Source organism: Camelina sativa, chromosome 7 (assembly GCF_000633955.1).
Source record: "Camelina sativa cultivar DH55 chromosome 7, Cs, whole genome shotgun sequence".
Classification (NCBI taxonomy): Eukaryota; Viridiplantae; Streptophyta; class Magnoliopsida; order Brassicales; family Brassicaceae; genus Camelina; species Camelina sativa.
This window is the reverse complement of record NC_025691.1, coordinates 7989962-8014512: the sequence shown is the minus strand read 5'-3', so window position 1 is coordinate 8014512 and position 24551 is coordinate 7989962. Positions and strand designations below refer to the sequence as shown.

Below are 24551 nucleotides of genomic sequence, written 5' to 3'. Positions count from 1 at the left end.
TGAAGAATTCATATACGCCATCATGTTTTTCACATGTTGATATATATATTGACTTTTGTACTGTCCCTAAATTTGGACCATGCATCACATATCGACTTTCCTAATATATGAAAACTAAATTTGTATACCTTTTACAAAAGATTTTTGTATAATTTATTAAGATTTTTGTATAATTTGTATACCTTTTATCATTTTTTTCACATAAATATTCGACGACCGTATTTGATAGAAAATTTAACCAAATAGTCGTCTCGTGGGATTAATAAATTGGGTTTATTTGTCACTTTTGCAACATTAATTGAATACTTACGACTTTAAGGGAATGGTCAGTGATATATGGGGAATAACAGTACCAAATGATTGCAGTAGATAAAACATTACAATCTTTAGGATTAGTACTAAATAATTGAGGCTGTTTTGTACGGTTGGTCGAGAATAAAGTAATCAAAATACTGTTACATATTTCAATGAAAGTTTCAAACCGGATTAACTCATCCCATTTAATAAGTTTACTAACGTGTTAAGATATTTTATAGATTTTGAGCTTTTCAAAAGTTGGTCCTTTAAAGACCATGGTCCTGAAAAAAATGTCAATTCAAACACATTTGATTTAGAGCTGTGGGTTTTGCTAGTTGACTTACATGTTCTTCCAATTTTAATTTTTTGTTATTTAGTTTCTCACAAGAAGTAGATTTTCTTTTTTAAAATTTATGTACGATAAAAATAAGGTTTTCTAGTAAACAAAAAACCAACAAATAACTCTTTTTCTTTTTGTAAATTGACCTTTAACTAGCAAAAGATACAGATCAAACTTACAAAATTGAAATGTCCGTAATCTCCAATATTACTCTTATGTATATCTTCGAAGAGCTTGTAAATTCTTTATAACTTCTAGGACTTAAGTTAAGTTATTCATTGCAAGGATTTCGATTTGATATAATATTTATCATAATTTTGAAATTTTAAAAGTGATGACTGAGGATTATATTGTATTCTAAATCAGACTTCGTATGAATGATTTGCATTTTTTGTAAGTTAGGGTAAACTTGCAAGAAAATGATATTTGCAAGATAGGACCTAAAATATAAGATAGGACTTTAATAAACATCTTTATTTTACAGAAGAATATGATATATATCTTTTGTCAACAATATTCATGACAAATACAGCTCTTTAGATCATTTCTTCGCATGCTGGCCACTCTCTTCGAATGGTTCAAAAAATTGTGAAGTCTGTTTATGTTGGACAATTGACATGCAATCTCTCAATCCTAACGGTCTAAATAAATAAGAGCATCATGTTTTCTCTACATCTACTGATCTACCCACATATACACTTAAATATATGGTTGTAAAATACTGAATAAATTAATACAACTATTCGACTATATGTTTTGATTTACCAATATATATATATATATATATTAAATAACATACTGCATATTTGCATCGATATAGTATGATTGAATGCCTCAAAAGTGATAATTGATGTTTTGAGAACTGTTTGTACTACTAACAAACCGTCCTAATGCCAACGGTAATAATTTGTATTACATTAAATAGGACAATGTTCACGATCAGAACCTTACTTTTACAAGTGTACATAAAATAAAATAATTTTTAAAAAAGATATCATGTAATATAATTTTTGAAATAACATTACATTGACGCTAAACATTTTTCTTAGCAGATATAAATTTCTCGTATTTTATACTACACAAACAAAAATATTTGTATCTCAATCACTATATAGTATTTCAAACAATAAATATTGGTATGTTGTTCGTTTGTCTGTCGTTGGATCATCAACAGAGACAGATGAACAACATAGGTTATCGCATCACTTTTCAAAAAAATAACTAGAAATAATATATAAACTAGGTTCTAACTTGGAGAACTGCTGAATTTGCTACATATATTAAACTATAACTTTAAAGAAGGATTGAAATACACATTAGGTTTTGTCTCTTCAAAAAATTGAGAAACTTATTTTTCCAAAAGTCTTTCATTTGCTATTATTGTAACACTCCGACCACTACCTCATAGTGAGCCCCATGTCCAATCCCAGTCCATGAGCCGACCTTCTTTAATGAGACTCACGTTCTCTCACTAGGCATGTGAGCCCATCCATATCCGACGGTCGGTTTGCTACGTCCGGGAGGCTTTAAAGACTTGTTACCGTCTCTACAAATCACCACATGATCTTTTCCTGTGTTTTGTTCTCACTCGCACAGTTCCGACAATCACTTCCCGAAAGGTCACCCATCCTGAGACTACTCCAGCTCAAGCACGCTTAACTGTGGAGTTCTCTCATGCCCCTTGAACAAAAAGATAAGTGCATTTTGGTGACATAGGTGGCCAAATCAATTCTTTTAAACCTCTCTGCAAGTCTCTGAAATCGGGGTGTCACAATTCATCCCCACTAACAGATCGCAACGTCCTCGTTGCGCACCAAGATCATCACCCCTGACGATGTGAGCTCACTCGACTACACACTCGTCTGGGTTTGGCTCTGATACCACGCCCGGACCGCCACCTCTTAGTAGGCAGTAAACACGTTCCAAACATAAACACGACCATTACTTAGCATAGAATCAGAATGTCTAACCATCAAACAATCATGACTTTGAATATGCAACACGTAACTCTTTAATACCCTTCTATATCATTCATGCACCTTAAATAACAAACTCAGAGCAAGGCCCTTGTGGCACAACTACTCCCACACTCAGAGCAAGGTCTTCATGGCACAACTACTCCCACACTAACATTCTCATTCTCGTTCTCATGCATATGCTTTTGCAATTCGTAAACTTGTCTTAACATGCATCTTTAAACATTAACATCACACATTCAAGTTACTAACAACCTAACTTCATCATGTAATCACAAACCACCCAAACACAACTCTCAAGCCTATACTCAGCAACTATCGAAAAATATAAAAGGAAAAAGGCTACTGCATATCCGAAAATACCACCCTCACCTGGAATGGACGGAAAACTGGAAAGAAAAAGGCTTAAGCAGCTGGCAACGGTCTGAAACTTGCAGTAGAAGAAAACAGTTCAAACACCAATTAGGGTTTCTGGTTTTTGACAGAAGCAGATGATTCTTGTCTGACAAGCAATCAACGTAGAAGCTAAGGTCTACTTTTTCCGGTGATAAGGATGGCTCAGGTGGCTTCCCTAACACCCCTTCTATCTGTAACAATCGTCGAACTGACTTTATGTGCTCAGGTAACGCCGTAATTCTTCCACTAAAACTTCAGGTCGAAACTGCAAATTGGATCTAACACTTAGTTAATTTTTGGGCTCAGAAAATAATGATTTTTCACTAACTTTGATCATGATTTCCGGATCGACCTTACCTCGGATCGAAGTATGTGGCGGTCGGGACGTTACAATTATCATCACTTTTAGTAAAGCTTAATCTCAAAATTTTAAGATGTTATCAAATTTTAGGAAATATCTATTTTTGCTTCATCAACAACATTTGATGTCTTTAAATAATAGTCAATAAAACTTGATGTTTTAAATGATCTTCGAAAAAAAAAGTTCATACTTGAAATGCCTTTAATTTGAAAATTCATAGTTTAAACGATCTTTTTTCTAATCAACACAACGACGTCGTTTTGTTAATTACAGATTTGTGAACGACATAGTAAACATGTGTTAGTTGCTCCGTTATCAAATTTTACGAGATGTCTATTTTCATTAACAATATTTGATGTTTTAAAAGGATAGTCAATATAATTTAATAATTTAAATGGTTTTAGGGAAAGTTCATTATTTAAATAGTGTTAATGGAAACTTTCATGGTTTAAATGAAATCTTCCCAAACATAACTGGTTTAGATACCCTAAACATCAATACTTAATAAATTACATAGAGAGATATGCAATTATAGGCCTTGTAGTAAAGTATTGAGCTACAACCACCACATTTCAATTTTAATTCTTTTTTCTTTTTTTTTTTTCTTTTTTTTGTCAAACTTTTCAGTTTTAATTCTTTTGACTTTTTCTGTTAGATTTTTTCTATTCTTACAATATATTTTATATGGAACCCTTCGTCTTCCTCGTCATGAATACCAAACTAAAACAAGGAATGACCTGGTAGACTCTCCTGTAGTTATTCCTATACATACTACATCAATATAGAATTGTATTTAACAGAATGTCTAATATAAAAAAAAAATAGACCGAAAATAAGATTAGATGTGTGACGACAGTGGCTTAACTTTTTTTCCGATAATTTAAGGTAAATCTCTAAACGTATGGAGGACGTCCGAGACTAATTCATGCGAGACAATAGCTTAACTATAATTCCAAAAACTGTTTTCTAATACGAATAGAGACTTTGATATATTTCACAGCTTCCAAATTTACCATGATCTGAATGGTGATAGCTTGGTTCCTTTGAATGAATCATCCGTTATTAAGCTCAAAATTTTGACAAAGTCATTTTCGAAAAAAACCAAAGGATGTAATCTCCCACTAGGAACGTTTTCAAATGTTGTTTTAAGGTCTTTCACCAAAAAAAAAAAAAAACCAAGCATATCGAAAGCAATTTTTCAGTCAATCAAAGATTTCCATAGAACTCCATGACTATGATAGAAAGGATTATACGATCTTAACATTACTTATGATGTTCGTATGGAGTCAATCATTCTCTTTCATGAACTGGTCGGCAAATTTGTTCACATGCTTTGACGGTTCATGAGCGAGTACAAAGCTCAGAGAATTTTTTTAGTGAATAAAAATTTATTTATTCATTTCTATTTTTGTTGTTGTTAGTCACACAAATAAAAAATCTTTCTTATGGGTAAATACTTTATTATACAGTAAATAATAATACACAATAATCGTTTTCTAACTTTTTTACTGAAGCCTATCAAAATAAAACTCTGCAAGTTTTTGGTTATTTGGTTGTAATGGTTTAATCCTACATATTTGTTTTAGTTTTTCGAAACGTCACCCAAAATAAAATCTACTCATTTAACCATGCTTATTTTACTTTTATTTATTTTGCTCTATATCTAAACCAAAAAGTTTCAGGTTTAGGTTCATTATGTTGGACTGAAGACCAAAACATGTTCGTGTAATCACCTCTTCAAAATGGCTACAGGTGATGATACTGATACGTCGGTTAACCTATCAAAACCGGATTTTTTTTTTTCTTGCTCGTTGTGTTTAAGTCTTAATCAGTGGGGAAATCAGTCGGCAACTTATAAACATATCTTATCCACACACACTGACACACACCACCATGTCAACAAAAAGTACTTTGAAGTAATATTAAATAGAATGTGATATATAATGAATGTGAACCTTAATTATTCAAGACATTCAGTACATTGTAAATTGTATATTATTGGTCTCCAACTAACATAAGGAATAAGACAAATTCTTTTCTAAGGTTTTTTTTTCTTTTTCTTTTCGTAACCATTTTTAATCTATTTATTATGGAAGAATGTCAAACTCGTGTTATATATAAAAAAAAATAGATGTCAAACTCATGTAGCTAGCCACTATTTATTTATTTATTTTAAAGGTTTCTTTTTGAGATATTACTTACTAATAAGAAGCGTATGAGCTAGGTATATAGTAGTACCCCACCACCTAATATTCTATATAAAATGAGCAAAGAACATTCATACCAACACACAACGAAAAAGATAGATTCTTCATCCTTTCAAATTATAATTTTCCTTTTTTTTTTAAAACAAAACTTTGTGTCAAGAGAGAGAGATGGAGATAGAACCAAAGTTTAAGAGGATATGTGTCTTTTGTGGAAGTAGTGCTGGTAATAAAGCCAGTTACAAAGATGCTGCTATCGAACTCGGAACCGAACTGGTAAATTTTTCATTTTCTTCTTCTCTGTTTAGAATCTTGTTTTCTTTCTTACTTCTTTTATTTTTTTTCTTTAAATTTCGTTTTTTGTGTATATAAGAATATTTAGTCTTTTCATTTATTTATTCATAGCTTACNAAAAAAAAAAAAAAAAAAAAAAAAAGCTCTGTTTTTCCTCTTCCAGTTTGAAAAGAATTGAAAATTACAGTAAAACCTTTATCACTTCCAAGTTTTTGGGAAGACTCATGTCTTAAGACCTAATTCTCCTATGAGTAGATTAGTCTCTCTCTTTTTCTTTTTTTCTCAAGACTTCAGATTTTTCTTCTTGGTAGTAGATTGTAAAACCGTAACAATAAGAAAACCACATACACAACGTTTTTTCTCATTTTATGTAGTGTTTAAGGTTTTAACTCACATATTAAACATTATTTATTACCTTACATAAACACTATTCAATCTATTACAAAATAAATTATAGCATACAAATAAATAACTGTAAAACAAAAATAACTAATTTATTTTAGATTTAAAAAATATAAAACATTACCTAACGTGAAATTTATTTGGCTAAAACAATATTTTTATTGTAATAGGAGAAGTGAAGAACAAAAACTTCTTTGCTACCAAAAAAAAAAAAACATTATCATTTTTATTTTGACTTCTTGACTTTTAGTATATATGACCTCAGAATAAGTATCATCAAATATTGGATCTTTTGTTAATTTAATTTTTTTCAGTTGACCCAATAAAGGTATAACAAGTTGCTCGGAAATGGATTTAATCATTTGACTTGTCATAACTAATAACTAAAGCATTTTAAGCCATTTAGAGTTAGTGGAGTTCACTATTTATATATATATATATATATATATATATTATTTTTTTAAACCCCATTATCTTGTTTAGATGATTTTTATTTGGAAGAATATTATCTTCTTCCATTTGTACTTACTGTGATCAGTAAGAAACATAGTTACAAAGCTTAAAAAAGGATGAGAATTCAAAAGTATTTTAAGTTGAATTTTGTGATGGGAAAGTTCATACTTTATTTTTGTTTTACCATCTTTTTTTCTTGGGTACTTTTACCAGAAAATGTAATTATTGAGTTTTCCACACCTTTATAGTTTTTTTTCTACAATATCTTTATCCACTATTTGATGTAATACATTTTCTCTCTCTCTCTCTCTCTCTCTCTCTCTCTCTCTCTCTCTCTCTCTCTTGTATTCTTTTTTTTTTTTGTATCAATTAACAAATGACAACGACCACTAAAATTAAAAGGCAAAGTTAACCCAAACCATCCAAATTTTTTTTTTTTTTTTGTAGGTATCGAGAAACATCGATCTTGTCTATGGTGGAGGGAGCATTGGTTTAATGGGTTTGATTTCTCAAGCTGTTTTCAATGGAGGTCGCCATGTCATCGGGTTCGTTTTTAAAACATTCTTAAAGTAAAATTTCAATGTTTACGTTAGTCATTAACGTGGAAAGAACCAATTAGTAGTAATACAAATGGATAATTTTGGCGTACGTGTAGTGTTTGTGACGTTAACTTTTTTAACTAACTTTATTTTGTCTTGTTACTGTCTTCAGGGTTATCCCCAAGACACTAATGCCAAGAGAGGTACGTCCGAAATATAACTCCAGAATAATATTTATGAAGTATTGTTTCTTTCTTACCACTTTCATAAGAACAAATAAAAGAGCTTGCAGATAAATTGGTGGTAGATAATTTAACAAGAACATCAACCTCATAAATGTTATCTTTAAACGCGTATATAACATTTGTCTCATATTAGAGAGTGTTTCAATTGAGACAAAACAGGCCAGTTTATTGGACGGTGATATTTTCATGTTTCTTTCTTATCTTTTGTTTTTTTAGCTATAATTCGTATTTTTCTCTATTTTTGAAATGAGAAATTAATTTTTAACTGATTAAGATAAAAAATTAAAGACACCATCATGTTGCTCCAAAAATATGATTACCTTTTTAAGAAAGAGGGTCAAAGTGATCAATGTAAGAGAAGCACCTCGAGAGACTAAATCATCATTACATCTAATCCTTTTCTCACAACATAATGGGCTAAAATATGATTGCACAAAGATAAAAATGGATTTTGTAAATTACTACATGTTGAGTCTAAAACAGTAGTATAAGAGACCTTTATTAGATTCACATATCTTTGGAGGAAGGAAACCATAAAACAAGTGGTGTGAGTGAGTGTGTGTAAGAGATTTGTCTTTTTGTTGTGGAATACACAGAAGACACAAGTGGTGAGTGAGTGGTGATAATAATAACAACTAATAATAATAATAATGTGTAAAAAATTTGTGAATAAAGATAACAGGAGAGACAGTGGGAGAAGTGAAGGCAGTAGCAGACATGCACCAAAGGAAAGCTGAGATGGCTAAGCACTCTGATGCTTTTATCGCTTTACCTGGTTGGTTCCTTTTCGTTTTCATCTTATCCACATTTTTTAGTTTTCTTAAAATTTTGATCAGTAAAAAATGGGAACTAACTAATGTTGGTAATTATGTAGGTGGGTATGGTACACTTGAAGAGCTTCTTGAAGTAATCACTTGGGCACAGCTAGGCATCCATGATAAACCAGTAATCATTTTGCTTCCATTTCTGTTTACACATATAAACTAGTTAATGATTTAGTTTTAGTGTAATTAGTTAAAACAACAATAAACATGTTTTTATCAGGTAGACCTCTACGACAAAACATAACATGTTACGTTTGATATAGTTGTCTTACTTACATTTTTGTGAATTAGCTAATTCATTTTTTAATCTGATGAATATAAATGTAAAATGAAATGTGAAGGTGGGACTGTTGAACGTTGAAGGATACTACAATTCATTGTTATCATTCATAGACACAGCAGTGGAAGAAGGTTTCATTTCACCAACTGCTCGTCATATCATTGTCTCTGCTCCTTCCGCTAAAGAACTTGTCAAGAAACTTGAGGTTTATAATCTTTTTTCTTTGTTTTTGGTTATCAATCAATATTTTTCTATTGTAAATATTGATTCCATCTTTTGTTTTATTTCGGAAAAATAGGATTATGTACCAAGACATGAGAAGGTAGCCTCAAAGAAAAGCTGGGAGATGGAGCAAATAGGGCTGAGTCCTACTTGTGAAATCTCAAGATGAAAAAGAAAAAAGGACTAATTAATTTCCTTAATCAGGACAAACCCAATTGAATGTTTCTCCAAAATTGGGATCCTTTTTATTGATTGTAAAACTTTAGTCCCAGCAATGGGAAAAAAACAGATTAACTTTCTTCTTTTTGTGTAGTTGATTCTGTTGTTTTAATGTATTTTTTGTTTTTTTAGTTTTTATATCAGGGGAAAAAAGACAGAAAAGATGTTGGTTTTTTTCTTCTTAAGTTTGAATTTTGTAATATGTCCCCCAACCAACAACTCAATCTTTGGGGGGTTTTTTTTTTTCTTTATTTGTTGACGAGTTTAAATTTAAAAAAAAATTGTTTTTAATTTTTTTTCCGTTGTGATTATAGTAAATAAAATGTTGATCGATCGTATATGAACATTTCGATTGAAGTTACAAGTCTCTTGATCACCAATTTGTAAGCCACACATTTGAAACATCTAAATTAGTTTAACCACACACTGACACACATTTGAAACACCTAAACCACGAAATTGCTTTTTTTTTTTTTTTTGGATTTAGTACATTTTCAAAATTGTAAAACTAGTGAAATTAATTTTTGTAAAAATGCTAGGAAGCATATAATTTTTTTTAAAAACCCATCTAAAACAAAAAGTTGTATTCATATGGTTCCATCAAATTTAAGTAAATAACCAAAACAAAATTATGTGTACAATATACTAAGCCCAAACATGGAGTTGCTGCATATATATGGATCACCTAATGGGCTCACTCTCAAACTTAGCTTGTATACTTACACTTATATTATGCTTCTTATTCAACACAATTTTGTTTTCTTTACTTAATCAAACTTAGCACATACATTTCCTTTGTTTGTTAAAGTTTGACTGGTAATTAATTAAGAAGAAGAAAAAAAAAAGTTGAATTTTCAAATCTTTGTTGGCTCCATTTAAATGAGTTGTATTAAAAAAAAAAAGAGAAAAAGACCGGAACAAATGTCCTAATACTAATAATAGAGGTTTTACCTTTTTAATTTGATTAATTAAGGAAACAAAAAGTTTAGACCTTTAAGAATTTTAAAACCTCTCTCCCATCTCTCTCACACACTCTTTCTCACTCTGCTCTCTTACAGATCGGAGAATCTCTCCTCTGAGCCCTAATCTATCGAGTTGGTTTTGTATCACCGGGCGTGTTCAGATCTCCGAGATCTAAAATCCTGTAAAGTAATTACCTTTTCATTTCATTTCCCTTCTCTTCTATACTAGAGAATTTGATTTTTCGATATTGCCTTTGTTTCAGTATTATGATCTCACGATTAGATTATGATGTTTTGAGAAAGATTAGATTTTTTTTTCCTGAATCTGTCGTTTTTAGTCAAAGATTTAAATAGAACTTATTATAATAGTTTTGTGTTGTTGAAGCTGAAGAAAAGATTGAATCTTTTAGTATTTGCTGAGTAGAGTTTGGAGATATTGCGAACTAAATGGGAACAATGCACCGCAGGTATGTTTTTTATTGACTGTTTGATTGTAATACAAAAAAAAAAAAGAGTTTGCTTTCAATTTGAAGATTACTACTTATAGTGGTTTACTTTCTTGGCAGTGGTGCTCCTCGAAGAACAAATGAAAATGCAAAGGTTATTATCACAACTATTTTGGGAATAGTGTTTGGGACTTTTATTGGTGTTACATTACCTTCAGTTTCTTTTAAGGTTTGGTGTTTGTTTTCATCTTTCTTCTTGACTTGTTTAGTTGTCCCTCTTTCACTTTTTCACTTGTTAAGTTTTGTTTTTTGTGTTCCTTCAGATTAACTTACCCTCGGGCTTTATGCCATCTTTTGATGGGAAGTTGTTATCTGGTGACAAGTCGCCTGAAGATTTCGGTTCAAGAAAGTTTCCTGAGGTTATATAACTGTCTGATCTGTATAATCAGTTTCATGAATGCAGAACTGTTTCTTTCCTCAAGAACCAAATATAGTTTTTATGTTAGCTATTTGATTGTATGTGCTAGAGATAGTGTCTCATTGTTTCTGTTGTTGTGATCGAAGATATATGTTCCAACCAACCCGCGTGGTGCTGAGCTATTGCCTCCCGGAATTGTTGTGGCGAGAACTGATTTTTACTTGCGTAGATTATGGGGAGAACCTAATGAAGTATGTGTTTCATTTTTGTTTTATCAACAACATATATGGTTCTCTGTGGAGGCTATTAGATTTTTTATGTCAAAATAAAAACCTTTGCAGGATTTGAAGAAGAAGCCAAAATATCTTGTGACATTTACAGTTGGGTTTGAGCAGAGGAACCATATTAATGGAGTTGTTAAGAAGGTTCTGTGCAATATCAGCATGTCTTAGCCAGTATTTTTGTACAGTAATGACACTGCTGGATACACTCAGATCTTTTTGTTTGTTTTTGTCATTTCTGCAGTTCTCTGAAGATTTCCAAATTTTGCTCTTCCATTATGATGGTCGGACAACTGAATGGGACCAGTTTGAGTGGTCAAAGAACGCGATTCATATTAGTATAAGAAAGCAAACAAAATGGTGAGTCATCTGGTAGTTTCTATGAGTGGTTATCAAACATTCTGGACAATCTTGTTTTTGTTTAGTATATGAAAAATTCTCTACTGGTTTTGGCAGGTGGTATGCGAAGAGATTTTTGCATCCTGATGTTGTGTCAGCTTATGAGTACATATTTATATGGGATGAAGATCTTGGAGTGGAGCACTTCAATGCGGATAGGTAAGTTACATTGTCTGGAGTCGCATAACAATGTCTTCTTATACATATAATGATGGAGTTCTGTGAAAACTTCAGGTACATTGAGTTAGTTAAGAAGCATGGTTTAGAGATTTCTCAACCAGGCCTAGAGCCTAATAATGGACTCACTTGGGAGATGACAAAGAGGAGAGGTGACCGAGAGGTCCACAAGTAAGATCTCTTTTTCTCTCTAACCGTTCTTTGCCTTTCAGTTTTGGTTCTGATTTAAGAATGTGTTGTTTTCACTGGTGAACAGAGATACTAAAGAAAAGCCTGGATGGTGTAAAGACCCACATTTACCTCCTTGTGCCGCGTAAAACTCTCTTTCTTCTCTTTAGCCCCACTCAAGAATGCTTAGTCGTTATCAGTACTAAGTTTTGTTCCCCTCACACAGATTTGTTGAAATAATGGCTCCTGTATTTTCACGAGAAGCATGGCGATGTGTGTGGCATATGATTCAGGTTTGTCAATCAGTAGATACGCGGAACTAATGCACTATTGCTTGGATGAATTTAATCACTTTGTTTATGTTTCTGATGCAGAACGATCTGGTTCATGGATGGGGTCTCGACTTTGCGCTTAGAAGATGCGTAGAAGTAAGTAATTTTTGGCCCTCTGCTTGATAATAAACCATATATTAACTCCGGAATGGATCATGAAACTCTGTGTGTGTGTTGTTGCAGCCTGCTCATGAGAAGATTGGTGTTGTGGATTCGCAATGGATAATACATAAAGTGATACCGTCACTTGGAAGTCAAGGTAAGTCAGAGAATGGGAAAGCTCCATGGCAAGGAGTGAGAGAGAGATGCAAAAAGGAATGGACCATGTTTCAGAACCGATTAGCAGATGCTGATAAAGAGTACCTTGGGAGGACGGTCAAAGGATAAAAATAGACTTGTCTCTTCTTTTTTTTTACCTTTTATATAATTATTATCGACAAAACCTTACTCTGTATATCAAAACAATTTACCCTAATTAGGTTCTGATAGGGCATATGTGAAACTCTTTATATTTGATATTGTGTGACATTACTTTTGATTGAGCTTTAATGTTGATTGAGCTTTGAAATTTCGGAATGAGTTTATATTCCACGACAACACTTACGAAAGAAAAAAAAAAACTAAACTGTAATTAAAACTAAACGTCTGTATAAGAATTTGGTATAGTGTTGGTTGTTTCTTCATTGTTCTTCAGTCAATTTAAATTTCCTTCTTTGGACTTCTGAAAAGACAATAAGAAAACAAGACTAACCAGTTTTAGGATTGATCTATTCCACCCAATTTCATAGATTGGGAATTTTATATTTGCTTTCAATAGATAACGTAAATGGTAGAGAAATTTAGGGCAAGAGAAGGGTATTGGTCATTTGGTTGTTTGCACACAAAAAAGAAAAAAAAAAGAGAAGGGTATTATTGGTTAGGGACTTTGGAGTGTGAGTGTGAAGCTTTTTACACCAAATCCAATATTCAGTTTTATTTTTGATTTCTGTTTACAATATTTTCCCCGATAGAAAGGAAAAAAGTATGAAAATGTCAGTTTCACCTTCCTTTTTGCTTTTAGTTCAAGTCTATGATTTGTCCATAGAAAGCCATGATGTCTCCCTTTATTTATTTATTTTTCTCTATACTCTATTGGCTGTTTAATTTCAATTCCTTCTTTATGGTTAAGAAGTTTGCTATCATATCATTAGTAGAAGCCTCTAATGAGGAAAAACATATATTAAGCAACATCATAAAAGTTATTTCTCGTGTATCTTGTGTGTAAATTATATATAAATGACATAATTAAGAAAACATGAAATTAGGAAGAACAGAAGTTTGGTGTTAGGCACCTACCATTTTTATAGTAACAAAGAATAAAATCCTCATATATCTCCTTTGCATTCATCACTCATCACATTCACAATTCTTCTCTCTCCCTCTCTCTCTTTCATCAATATATATTTATCTTTCTCTCTCTTCGTTTAATAGAGTTTGAAGGTTGAGAGGGGAGAGAGGAGAATGGGAGAGATGAAGAGTATGCAAATGGGTGTGATTGGAGCATTGTTTCTATCAGTTGCATCTTCTGTCTCCATTGTCATTTGCAACAAAGCTTTGATGACCAATCTTGGTTTCCCTTTTGGTAATTCATATGTTTCCTCTTTTTTACTTTGTGACAATATATGTTCTAAACCGATTATGATCATTTATTTTTTTGGCCATGATCTTGTTACAGCAACAACATTGACGAGTTGGCATTTGATGGTAACATATTGCACACTTCATATGGCATATAAACTAAACTTCTTTGAGAATAAACCTATAGACATGAGAACTGTTGTTCTCTTTGGCCTCCTCAACGGCATCTCCATCGGTCTCCTCAATCTCAGCCTCGGCTTTAACTCTATCGGTTTCTACCAAGTATATATGTTCGACCTAGTTTTGATCTTCAGCATGTAACATCTACTTATTTAACCAATTTCATGTTTCTCAATAAAAAATGGCAGATGACCAAACTTGCAATCATACCATTCACTGTTCTATTAGAAACTCTCTTCCTCAACAAGAAGTTCAGGTGAACCTTGCTTATCTTATTTTATCAAAACTCATATTTTAACTGGATGAATGATGACAAAATATATCAGGTTATTAATTTTTTACTCTTTACTATATAGATTTATTTCTAAAAGTTGTGACATATTTGGTTTTGCAGCCAGAAGATAAAATTCTCATTATTTCTGCTCCTGGTTGGTGTTGGGATAGCATCAATCACAGATCTTCAGCTCAACTTTGTTGGCTCTGTTCTCTCTCTCCTTGCCATCGCCACAACTTGCGTCGGCCAAATTGTATGCTTTGTGTTTCATTAATCAATGTACAAAATATTAATCCATAGTATATAGTAGCTAATATGACTAATATATATCATGTTGTGGTGTATAGCTAACAAATACAATTCAGAAGAGACTCAACGTGACATCAACACAACTCCTATACCAATCAGCCCCGTTCCAAGCTGCTATACTCTTCGTCTCCGGTCCTTTTGTCGACAAATACCTCACTAGCCTCAATGTCTTCTCCTTCCATTACTCTCCTATTGTTGTGGTAAAAATTACATCAATTTATTTGGTATAATCTTCATTTAAGAATTAGAGTGGTTTTGGTATATTGGTCCGACCCGATTAAACTCAGCCCACCTTTAGTCCGGCCCATTTAAACCTATCTCATTTTGAAACATGTTTGTAGTCGTATTTTTAACAAACCTAGATAGGAGAATTTTGTGAAATTTGACGATGATGAATCTTGTTGCTCTATACATGCAGGGGTTCATAACTTTGTCGTGTTTGATAGCGGTTTCGGTTAATTTCAGCACATTTCTAGTGATCGGAAAGACATCTCCGGTGACATACCAAGTCTTGGGACATCTCAAAACGTGTTTGGTGCTCGCATTTGGTTACACTCTCCTCCATGATCCTTTCACTCCTCGTAACATCGCTGGAATCCTCATCGCTGTCCTCGGCATGCTTCTATACTCCTACTTCTGCTCCGTTGCTTCTAAATCCAAACAAGTCTCCTCCGAGTCGACTTTTCTTGTGCGTAACCAAATAAATAAAAAAGATAGCTAGAAATAATGACTCTTTGAAAGTTTCTAAGTACTTTTGTTTTATTCTTTTTGTTTTTTACAGGGGAAAGATAGGGACACGACACCTCTTTTGGGACAAGATAAAGAGAACCATCATGAAGCCAAGAAATTAGACAAGCATTCTCCAGTATGAGAGTACAATTACTCTCTCTTTATGTTTGGTCTCCATAATCCTGTTCTTTCTTTTTTTTTTTTTGGTCCATTCATTGATAATGTTTTGTAATTGAGTAAGCATTTTCCTCCTTTTTGTGATATTACAAGGATAAATATTATCTTCTCTCGTGATCTTTTGTTTATCTTAGTATCTTCTCTGATCTCTCGTGTTCAAATAATCAAAATTGTTCTCTAGTAAAAAAAAAAGAAGAGAAAAAGAATACTAGCTAACTTATAATTCATATCAAAATAGTTTTAGACACTTGGGTGATGAACTTGTGAATCTGTGATTAGGTATTTTTTGAGTTTACAAAAAAAAAAGATATTGGGCGATTTCATGCATACAATATAATTTTAGGATTTTACACACAAAACAAAAATTGCGTTTCTATGGCTACAACTTATAAAGAAATGAAGTATTTTATGCTCTTTAATTTTGTCCACATACGAAAATTAAAGAAAGTATTTATGTTATTATATATATATATATCTATATACATGTGTGTGTGTGTGTTTACATGTACAATCCACTATATAAGCTTACAGATTATATTAAATGTATGTATGTACATGTGCATCAAGTCTAACGTTTACTATATAAGTCATGCCCATCCCTAGTGCACATGCTACGTCGTCTTTGTTTTTTTTTTCTATCTTTCCATGAATAGCATACTGTATTTACAACATTTTTATATTATGGACCCACGAAGAGAATTGGCATGAAACTTTCCTTTAAAAGCGAATAATTTTTGTTATTGTTATTAAAACTAGTGGTGATCATGAGACTTTGAAGCTACGAATGATAGAAACAGATAATAATAATAACTGAGAAATATTGGTCATCAATCTTCATCAATAGGCCAACTTGTTTAATTTGCAACAACCAACAATCCAACTAAAAATTCATTTATTATATAGTAGTGTTTTAAACAAATTTATATGATGATGACTTGTTCCTACAAATTTCTACAATTTTTGTCTTATGGCCAACGATATTTTGATACGTTTCTACAAATTTCTTAATCAACTCTAATGCTTATTTTTTAAGATTACTATTCTCTTTAATTTGTATTCTGTATACTACCTTGTCGGTTCGTTTCACTTTCTTTAGCCATTGCTTTTTACATTCTCCACTCATATTAAAAATAGTTTATGTAGGAACTTACAAAAATGTAAGTTAAACAATCTGGTGTAAGTAGATTTTTGTATGTGCATGTGATTAAGCTCCCAAGTGTTTTCTTCTTACTTCTTACAGTGATCTGTTTATTTCGATTTTATTCACAATAATCTGATATTTTTAATGCGATTATAACAAGGGCTGTTGTGTATTTGATGTACAAACCACCCATAGTTCTAGTTAGGCATTCTACATGACTTTTGTTTTTCTCTGTGCCAGTGACACATAATCTAAATTTGTCACTTAATATCTTTCGGTTCATATTAAAAATATGTACAAAACTTAGTAAAAGTCAGAAATAACATTTACCCAAGGTGGTCTTTATATATATATATAACTAATTGCTTATAAACAATCCTGATCAGATATAGAAGTCAGTTTGAACTTTGAACCTTGAGAAATAACATATCAAAGTGAATTTTAACTGGCATACATAACAAGTTTACCTTCAAAAATGAAGTATAGAAGACACTAATATAATACGTACGCTAGTCTATATATAAACTTGCATATAAACTCTAATAGTGTTAACAAACAATTACTATAACTTGCATATAAACTAGCGTTAACAAATAATTAACATCAACTCTATTTATTTCTAGAATTGTTAGTGTAAAATATCTCACATCGAAAAATTTATGAAAAAATTTAAGTAATATATAAAGGGTTAGGGCCTCTCAACTTATTGTCAATTAGTTTTGAGTTGGAAACCCAATATAAACCCGAATTTAATAACAATAGAATCAAATCTTCATTGACCATGTGGTTTCCGTTCATGTATTATCGATCGAAGCCGTTTGTGTGTTGTTTTGGTTGTAATTGGGTTTTATCCGCCCAGCTATTGTCTTGCCTCTCACTCTTGGTTTACTCTTCTAGGCTCCCATAAAGCATAGTTTAGGCTTCGTATTAGTTGTTTGCAGTTGGTTTTTCTCATTGTTATTGTTTGTTGTGGTTGATAGCTATCTCGATCCATCATTGTGTTCAGTCGAGCAGTTTTCTCAAGAGGTTAGGTTTCGCTACTTGTGTTGACTTTGCATATCTGTTTAATTCTTATTGCATTTTAAAAACTTCTACACAGACAATTTCGCATTAATAAGCGTGCATCAGATCTTTATTTGTTGTGTTATGAAGACTTTGGTTCTGCTTTCGAGTGATCGACAGGTTTAATTTGTAATTCACAATGTATGTATTCTTCTAAATTTTATTAATAATATCATATGACATATAAAAAAAAAATCCATCTTTATTTTTCTCCAAAATAAACTTTTTTAATTTCTTGACTAGAATTTGTACCCGCACACGCGCGGGATTTTAATTTAAAATATTTCTTATCAATAGAAATTGTTGAGTTTAAATATAATCATTTCAATTTTTGAGTATAAATCTATATAAATACTAAACTTACTTTACTCAGTGATATACAACATATATATTTTTAAAGATAATATTTCTTTGTTATATCTATTTGCGATTTTAGTTAAATTTTTTATCAATAAGAATCATTGAATATGAATATAATTTAAAGAATAAAAGATAAATCTATATAAATGCCGTACTTATTTTACTAATCTATATGTAACATATATTGTCTAGTGTCACAATAATATTGTCGACAATCCACTACAAGAAAACAATCGATTTGCGATGGAAGATTACATCGCAAATCCCTCGCAAATCGACAATAGCAAGGGATTTGCGAGACACAACCGTTCCTCGCAAATCGCGTCTCGCAAAATGGGTAACATCGTAAATCCCTCGCAAATTTTGCAAGGAATAATATTCTTCGCAAATCTCACGCAAATTGCGAGGGAATAATTTTCTCGCAAACGACACGCAATTTGCGAGGGACTACGTTCCTCGCGAATGTAACGCATATTGCGAGGTATTGTTTTTCTCGCAAACGACACGCAATTTGTGAGGGATTTTTTACTCGCAACTGTGAAGCAATTTGCGACGAATTTGTCTCTAGCAAATACGTTGCAACGTTGCCATAGTACATCCCTCGCAAATTGTTGTGCATAAATTAAAAAAAAAATCAGAATTGATATTTAATTTAAATCATTATCTTTGCTAATTTTGTTGTGAATTTAAAATTCTAAATAAAATAAAGAACAGAATTTAAAATCGAGAAATAAAATTCTAAATAAAATAAAACATAATTACAAAAAGAAGTTGTGTTTTAGTTTTTCCCTCACAGGGGATATAGTCAGCGAAAAAAGAGTTTTTAAAAGGATTGAGAGAGAGGTCACGTTTAAATTCCCAGTTTGACAACCAGTTACTCCCGTTTCACCGGTGGTGCCATCTGGGTTGGTGCCATCTGGGATAGTGCCTTCTGGATTGGTGCCTTCTGGGTTGGTGCCTTCTGGGTTGGTTGCTTGTTGGTTGGTCAGGTTCCGGAACTTGGCAGCAAACTCAGGATCTTTTTCGGCAAGGTAGTCGAAGTATAGATCGTAGCTATGCATTCTTTGTGTCTAGGTTTGGATAAACTCCTCAGCTGCCACAAGTTTCTGAGCCAATATAACCGGTTAGGTGGATGTTGATGTGGAGAAAAGAGAAGTGAGCAAAGTTAACTTTATAGATAGATAATGAAAAAAAAATTCTTTATTTCTAAATGTTTCTCTAGTGGGTGTTAAACTTTAAACTATTAAGCAAAAGTGAAACCAATTACAACAGTGGACTCACTCATTCATCATAAGATGAGTGTATCAAAAAGGTAATAACTAAAGGTAGACAAAAAACAATTTTTTGTGGTTAAAACTGTAAACACATCAAGAAACATAACAAGGGTAATAACGTCATTTCACGACATTCGTAATCATTCATTCATTCGTTCTCCCCCAATCTTTTATGGTCACTTTTGCAAAATACTCCCAAATCCAATAAATAAACAAAAACAATTTCAGTTTTTTCTTCTCTCTCTCTCTCTCTCTCTAACCCAGAAAAATCTGGAAAAAGCGACGATGACGAGAGATCAATTCAAATCTTAGTTTACCCAATCAAAAAAAAAAAAAAAAAAAACCGATCTTTACATCAAAATCACCCTCTCGTCATCTTCGTCTTACTCTCTCGATTTGTCTGATCCTCTCTCTTTTTTTTGTTTTTCTGGGTTTGTCGTTTTATGGTTCGATTTGTATCGTGAAAACGGAGAAAACAAGGAAGACTGACTTTGTGTGTTTGGGTTTTTTTGTTATTGCGAACAAATTTTTCGAGAGTGGTTCAAGACTTTTCCCAAAGGTGGGGTGTTTTTTTTGTTTGTGGGTTCCATTGGATTGGATTATTTTTTCCTTGGAAATCAAGAAACTTGTTAAAGTCGAAAGCTTTGTTGAGTTTGTTCTTTATCCATTCCGATGGCTTTTGGTTCTGAAAACGAGAACGAGACGAAGATGGAAGGTTGGTTGTATATCATTCGATCCAATCGATTTGGATTGCATTTCTCTAGGAAACGTTACTTTGTTCTTCGAGATCATCTTCTCAAGAGTTTCAAGTCCGTCTCTGATTCTAAATCCAAGGTCTCTCCTTTTTTTTCAGATTTCTTTTTTTCTCCATGTTGTTGTTTTTTTCTGGATTGTAACTTAGCAGAGTCTGATTTTGGGGTTTTACAGGATGCTGGAAGAAGTGCGGTGATTGATTCATGTATTCGAGTTACTGACAATGGGAGAGAAAGTGTTCATAGAAAAGTATGAATCTTTTTTTTTTTGGGATGTGATCTGTTTCTGAAATCGTAGTTGGTTTTGTTATAATGGTTTGTTTTTAATCACTTGTAGGCATTCTTTATATTTACACTATTCAATACCTCGAATCACAATGATCAGCTCAAGGTAAGGTAATTTATGTTTTTTTTAAAACTTTTTGTTGTTGGAAGAACTTGTTGTGATGTACATCTCTTTTTTAATATGTTAAGTTTTTTTTTTAATTGTAATTTGTGTATAGTTAGGAGCAAGCAGTCCTGAGGATGCAGCTAGGTGGATCAATTTAATTAAAGAGGCAGCTTTAAAGGTCAAGATTAAGGCATTTTAGTAACTAGTTGTTAAGAGCTTTTCTATTTGGAGAACTAGAGACTTATAGTTATATATGTTTATGCAGGGTAGTCCTTTTCCTGGAGATGTTTTTAATTGTTCGAGGGGACGATGGGACTCTTTGAGGTACCTTTTTCTTTCCACAATTTACTGTAATCAATGGAATACATCTCTAACCTGCTGAGACAGTAGTTCCTGTCAATATTTTTAGTTGCTTAGCACCTAGGCTATAATGGTTTGTGGTTTTTGAAATCAGATTGAGTAGCTCAGTTCGAGATCGTCACTCAAATTCTATTGACTGGACTCTCCGGCCGTCTGCAAGAGTGGATCCTGTTACAACTGATGTTGTTGCGCCTTCTCCATGGACGATATTTGGTTGTCAAAATGGTATGGTGCATACTCAATTTTCATTGCTTTTTGTGGCTGGACAGCATAGTTTTAACATGTGTTGCATACAGGTCTCCGGCTTTTCAAAGAGGCAAAAGAGAGAGATTCTCTTGGAAGGGTTAGTATCTTCGTCTTTCTTAATCTGTTGATAAGTGTTAATCTCTTCATTGAGTTTTGATCATCCCTTTGCCTGATTTCGCAGTGGGATGATCATCCGGCTATTATGGCTGTTGGTGTTGTTGATGGAACCTCAGAAACCATTTTCCAAACGCTTCTTTCTCTTGGACCCTCAAGATCCGAGTAAGTACTACTGCCACTCTCCAGACAAGCAAGCCTAAGACATTAAAAATCTTAGTACATAAACTTATGCGGGTTTTGGGTTATTTTTATTTTTTCAAAGTTTTGTTACTTTTTCTAAACTAAACCATCGAAACTCTGCAGATGGGACTTCTGTTTTTTCCAAGGAAGTGTGGTTGAACATCTTGATGGTCACACTGATATAATTCACAAACAGTTTTACAGCGATTGGTTACCTTGGTCAGCTACTCAACTTTTTCTGCAAGAGTTTGCTTCTTTGTTTGTCTTATTACTGACATGCTGTAGTAACAGGGGGATGAAAAGAAGAGATTTTTCCCTACGACGTTACTGGAGAAGGGAAGATGATGGAACATATGGTTTGTAACACTTAATAGAAATAACTGTTCATTTGATTCTGCCAGATATTCCATGAACTAACTATCCTCCTCTCTTCATTCTGTTGCAGTTATTCTCTATCATTCCGTATTTCACAAGAAGTGTTCACCTCAGAAAGGCTATGTCCGTGCGTGCCTTAAAAGTAATGTACGCCTAGATTTAAATTTAAAAGAAGTTAGTTTCTGCATTTCCTTACATGTTCATTTGTGCAACTACTAATTAGCCGTGTGATGTCATATAAACTTGGCATCTCAGTCTTCTACGGTTTCTGCACCTACCTTGGTGTTTGCGGAAACTTATCTCTATACTCTTTTATGATTTGTTCGAGTGTTTTGTATAGAAAAGATACAAATTTTAAAACAAAGTTTTACTTCGCATTTTCCAGAAAATCGTTTGGTTCACTGTCTTAGAATATATATGTCTGTGGGTTTGTGCCAATACATATTGAAAACTATTCTTTCCCTTGAAACTATTTATCTCTTTTGTGTAACTATTGTATCAACTGCAATTTTGGATTGAGAATCAAAGCAAGATGACACTTTCTCCTTTGTATCACAGGTGGCGGTTATGTGATTTCTCCCATAGACAACGGAACACAATCAGTTGTGAAGCACATGCTTGCTGTTGATTGGAAGTCTTGGAGATCTTATATGAAGCCCTCCCTAGCTAGATCTATTACTGTGAAAATGCTTGGAAGACTTTCTGGTAGTTGCCAATTCTCTTAAAAGGAAACTGTCTTAGTTTTAGCACTTTTTTGTGTTATCATAACATCCTTATTGGTTGAATCAGCCCTGAGAGAGCTTTTTAGGGCAAAACATGGAAGCTTTCCTCCCAATCTGTCGTCAGGGGAGTTGTCAAGAAGTGCAAGATTGACTCAGAATGAAGATGGTGTGTTTGGTGATTCTTCTCTGAGAGAAAGTGAAATGTTTAAGGACAGTGCAAATGAAGAGAGAGACAAATTTCCCTCAGAGCGCTCTAGCCTTGTAGACTTGGATGAGTTTTTTGACGTCCCTGAACCGTCAGATAGTGACTATTTGGAAGACAGCTGGACCTCAGATTTTGATTTGGAGACATGCTGTCAGGTAGCAACATCAGACCTAACTTAAATATGCTTGAAAAGATAACAGTTCTGATTCTTCCGTTTACCAATCGCAGGATTCCCGCCAGCCAAAACTCAATAGCGCTACGAATTTGGTGAAAAAATTACATGATCTTGCAGGTAACCCCAAGTTTCGTGGATTAATTCTGATCTTATTAGCTGTGTCTTGTCATTTAATTTTATTTTCCCCCACTCTCACACCTGCATTTAATGGTTAAATTGTTTTTTCCTCGAGCAGTTCAAAAGAGGGGTTATGTTGACCTGCATGAGAGGGCGAGGGAAGAGAGTAGCACGTCTTGCTGCTATGGAACCACACTTCCAACTGATCCTACTTGTGCTTTGCCATGCAGTTGGACAACAACCGACCCCTCTACTTTTCTCATTCGTGGAAAGACTTATCTTGATGACCAGAAGAAGGTAAAGAATAGATTTTGCTTTCTGAGATGCTTTGAATATACCAATCTGTAGAATGTTCCTCAATTTGTAAGCATTTTCTTCTGGTGGATCCAGTTCAAGGCAAAGGGTACACTGATGGAAATGGTAGCTGCAGACTGGCTAAAATCTGACAAGCGGGAAGATGATTTGGGGTCCCGTCCAGGAGGCATAGTTCAGGTTCTTATTATTATTGTTTGTTCTGATAGAAATTTGCCCCCTCTTACTTATTATTAGAAAAGAAGTCTTACAAGTTTCCCAAATGCAGAAATATGCAGCAAAAGGTGGACCAGAGTTCTTTTTCATCGTAAATATACAGGTAAGAGGACACTCCTGCTACCACCGTTTTTTTTTATTCTAGCTTTTCCATTTGTTTGTAGAAGAATCAATTAGTTGTCTTGTGGAATAATAGGTCCCTGGATCAACAACGTACAGCCTTGTGCTTTATTACATGATGAGCACTCCCATTGAAGAGCATCCTTTGCTACTTAGCTTTGTTAATGGTGATGACGCATATAGGAATTCAAGGTTCAAGCTCATTCCTTACATATCCAAGGTTCGCGTGAAAGATTACTACCTCATTTAAGATCTTTTTATTCTTATTCTCTCCAATTTACTCATATCCGACTTTGGTTTTGCGAAATGATCAGGGCTCTTGGATAGTCAAGCAGAGTGTGGGAAAGAAAGCATGCCTTATTGGTCAAGCCCTTGAGATCAATTACTTCAGGGGAAAAAACTATATTGAGGTAACATAGTAGGGATGGATTTACTGTCTTAATAGGAATTAGTATTGGCACGCACAACTGTGGCTTTTCAGTTTTCAGGATTGGGTAAATTTATTGTCGTGCATTGATTGTTAGGGAATCTGAATATTTACAATCCTCTGTTATTTTTCAGCTGGGTGTTGATATTGGGTCATCAACTGTTGCAAGAGGAGTTGTGAGTCTTGTTCTTGGTTACCTCAACAAACTCGTGATTGAAATGGCATTCTTGATACAGGTAAACCAGTTTTCAATGGTGTTGTTATTGTTATAACTCTTCTTCCCTGGTTTAACTCTATGCCTAAGTTGGTATTCTTTTACATAGCGAAGCATTGGAATTGAGTGTGCAATTTTTTCTTTGTACAGGCGAATACTGAAGAGGAGCTCCCAGAATATCTTCTTGGAACCTGTCGGTTTAACCATCTAGACGCTTCCAAAGCTGTTTCAATTATTCCGTAGAGGACGAAGCAAAGATCAAAA

General features: G+C 33.3%; 4 protein-coding genes across 7 annotated transcripts in view; all 4 read left to right on the top strand.

The window, feature by feature from the left end:
- On the top strand, positions 5639–9183 carry LOC104700706 (cytokinin riboside 5'-monophosphate phosphoribohydrolase LOG1). 2 transcript variants are annotated; one of them, XM_010416254.2, is made up of 7 exons: positions 5746–5850; positions 7171–7268; positions 7435–7465; positions 8183–8282; positions 8382–8452; positions 8673–8816; positions 8910–9183. In XM_010416254.2, exons 1-7 carry the CDS (start codon positions 5746–5748, stop codon positions 9000–9002), a joined length of 642 nt encoding a protein of 213 aa, XP_010414556.1. In that variant the 3' UTR covers positions 9003–9183. The 2 variants fall into 2 exon arrangements, with proteins under 2 accessions (XP_010414555.1, XP_010414556.1); XM_010416253.1 differs by having other exon boundaries at positions 5639–5850; positions 8183–8452.
- Positions 10052–12784, top strand: LOC104700705. 3 transcript variants are annotated; one of them, XM_010416252.2, is made up of 13 exons: positions 10052–10201; positions 10406–10481; positions 10581–10689; positions 10784–10879; positions 11025–11129; positions 11220–11303; positions 11404–11519; positions 11616–11717; positions 11793–11906; positions 11992–12048; positions 12130–12196; positions 12278–12331; positions 12419–12784. In XM_010416252.2, the coding sequence occupies exons 2-13, from the start codon at positions 10462–10464 to the stop codon at positions 12620–12622; spliced, it is 1128 nt and encodes a 375-aa protein (XP_010414554.1). In that variant the 5' UTR covers positions 10052–10201; positions 10406–10461; the 3' UTR covers positions 12623–12784. The 3 variants fall into 3 exon arrangements, with proteins under 3 accessions (XP_010414554.1, XP_010414551.1, XP_010414552.1); XM_010416249.2 differs by having other exon boundaries at positions 10400–10481; XM_010416250.2 differs by having other exon boundaries at positions 10384–10481.
- Positions 13581–15649, top strand: LOC104700704 (uncharacterized membrane protein At1g06890). The gene is made up of 7 exons (XM_010416248.2): positions 13581–13856; positions 13950–14134; positions 14221–14288; positions 14427–14559; positions 14654–14815; positions 15034–15303; positions 15397–15649. The coding sequence occupies exons 1-7, from the start codon at positions 13736–13738 to the stop codon at positions 15484–15486; spliced, it is 1029 nt and encodes a 342-aa protein (XP_010414550.1). The 5' UTR covers positions 13581–13735; the 3' UTR covers positions 15487–15649.
- The window catches only part of LOC104700702 (protein ENHANCED DISEASE RESISTANCE 2-like), a 5695-nt gene continuing 693 nt past the window's right edge, over positions 19550–24551 (top strand). Inside the window, exons 1-21 of the mRNA XM_010416247.2 lie at positions 19550–20192; positions 20286–20360; positions 20448–20501; positions 20614–20679; positions 20767–20825; positions 20956–21086; positions 21158–21204; positions 21289–21386; positions 21528–21623; positions 21696–21760; positions 21850–21921; positions 22338–22484; positions 22569–22861; positions 22935–22998; positions 23117–23295; positions 23389–23490; positions 23579–23629; positions 23723–23866; positions 23961–24056; positions 24208–24309; positions 24438–24544. Coding sequence (XP_010414549.1) covers positions 20031–20192; positions 20286–20360; positions 20448–20501; positions 20614–20679; positions 20767–20825; positions 20956–21086; positions 21158–21204; positions 21289–21386; positions 21528–21623; positions 21696–21760; positions 21850–21921; positions 22338–22484; positions 22569–22861; positions 22935–22998; positions 23117–23295; positions 23389–23490; positions 23579–23629; positions 23723–23866; positions 23961–24056; positions 24208–24309; positions 24438–24530 — 2196 coding nt within the window. The 5' untranslated portion in view covers positions 19550–20030 and the 3' untranslated portion in view covers positions 24531–24544. The remainder of the gene's footprint in view (positions 20193–20285; positions 20361–20447; positions 20502–20613; positions 20680–20766; positions 20826–20955; positions 21087–21157; positions 21205–21288; positions 21387–21527; positions 21624–21695; positions 21761–21849; positions 21922–22337; positions 22485–22568; positions 22862–22934; positions 22999–23116; positions 23296–23388; positions 23491–23578; positions 23630–23722; positions 23867–23960; positions 24057–24207; positions 24310–24437; positions 24545–24551) is intronic.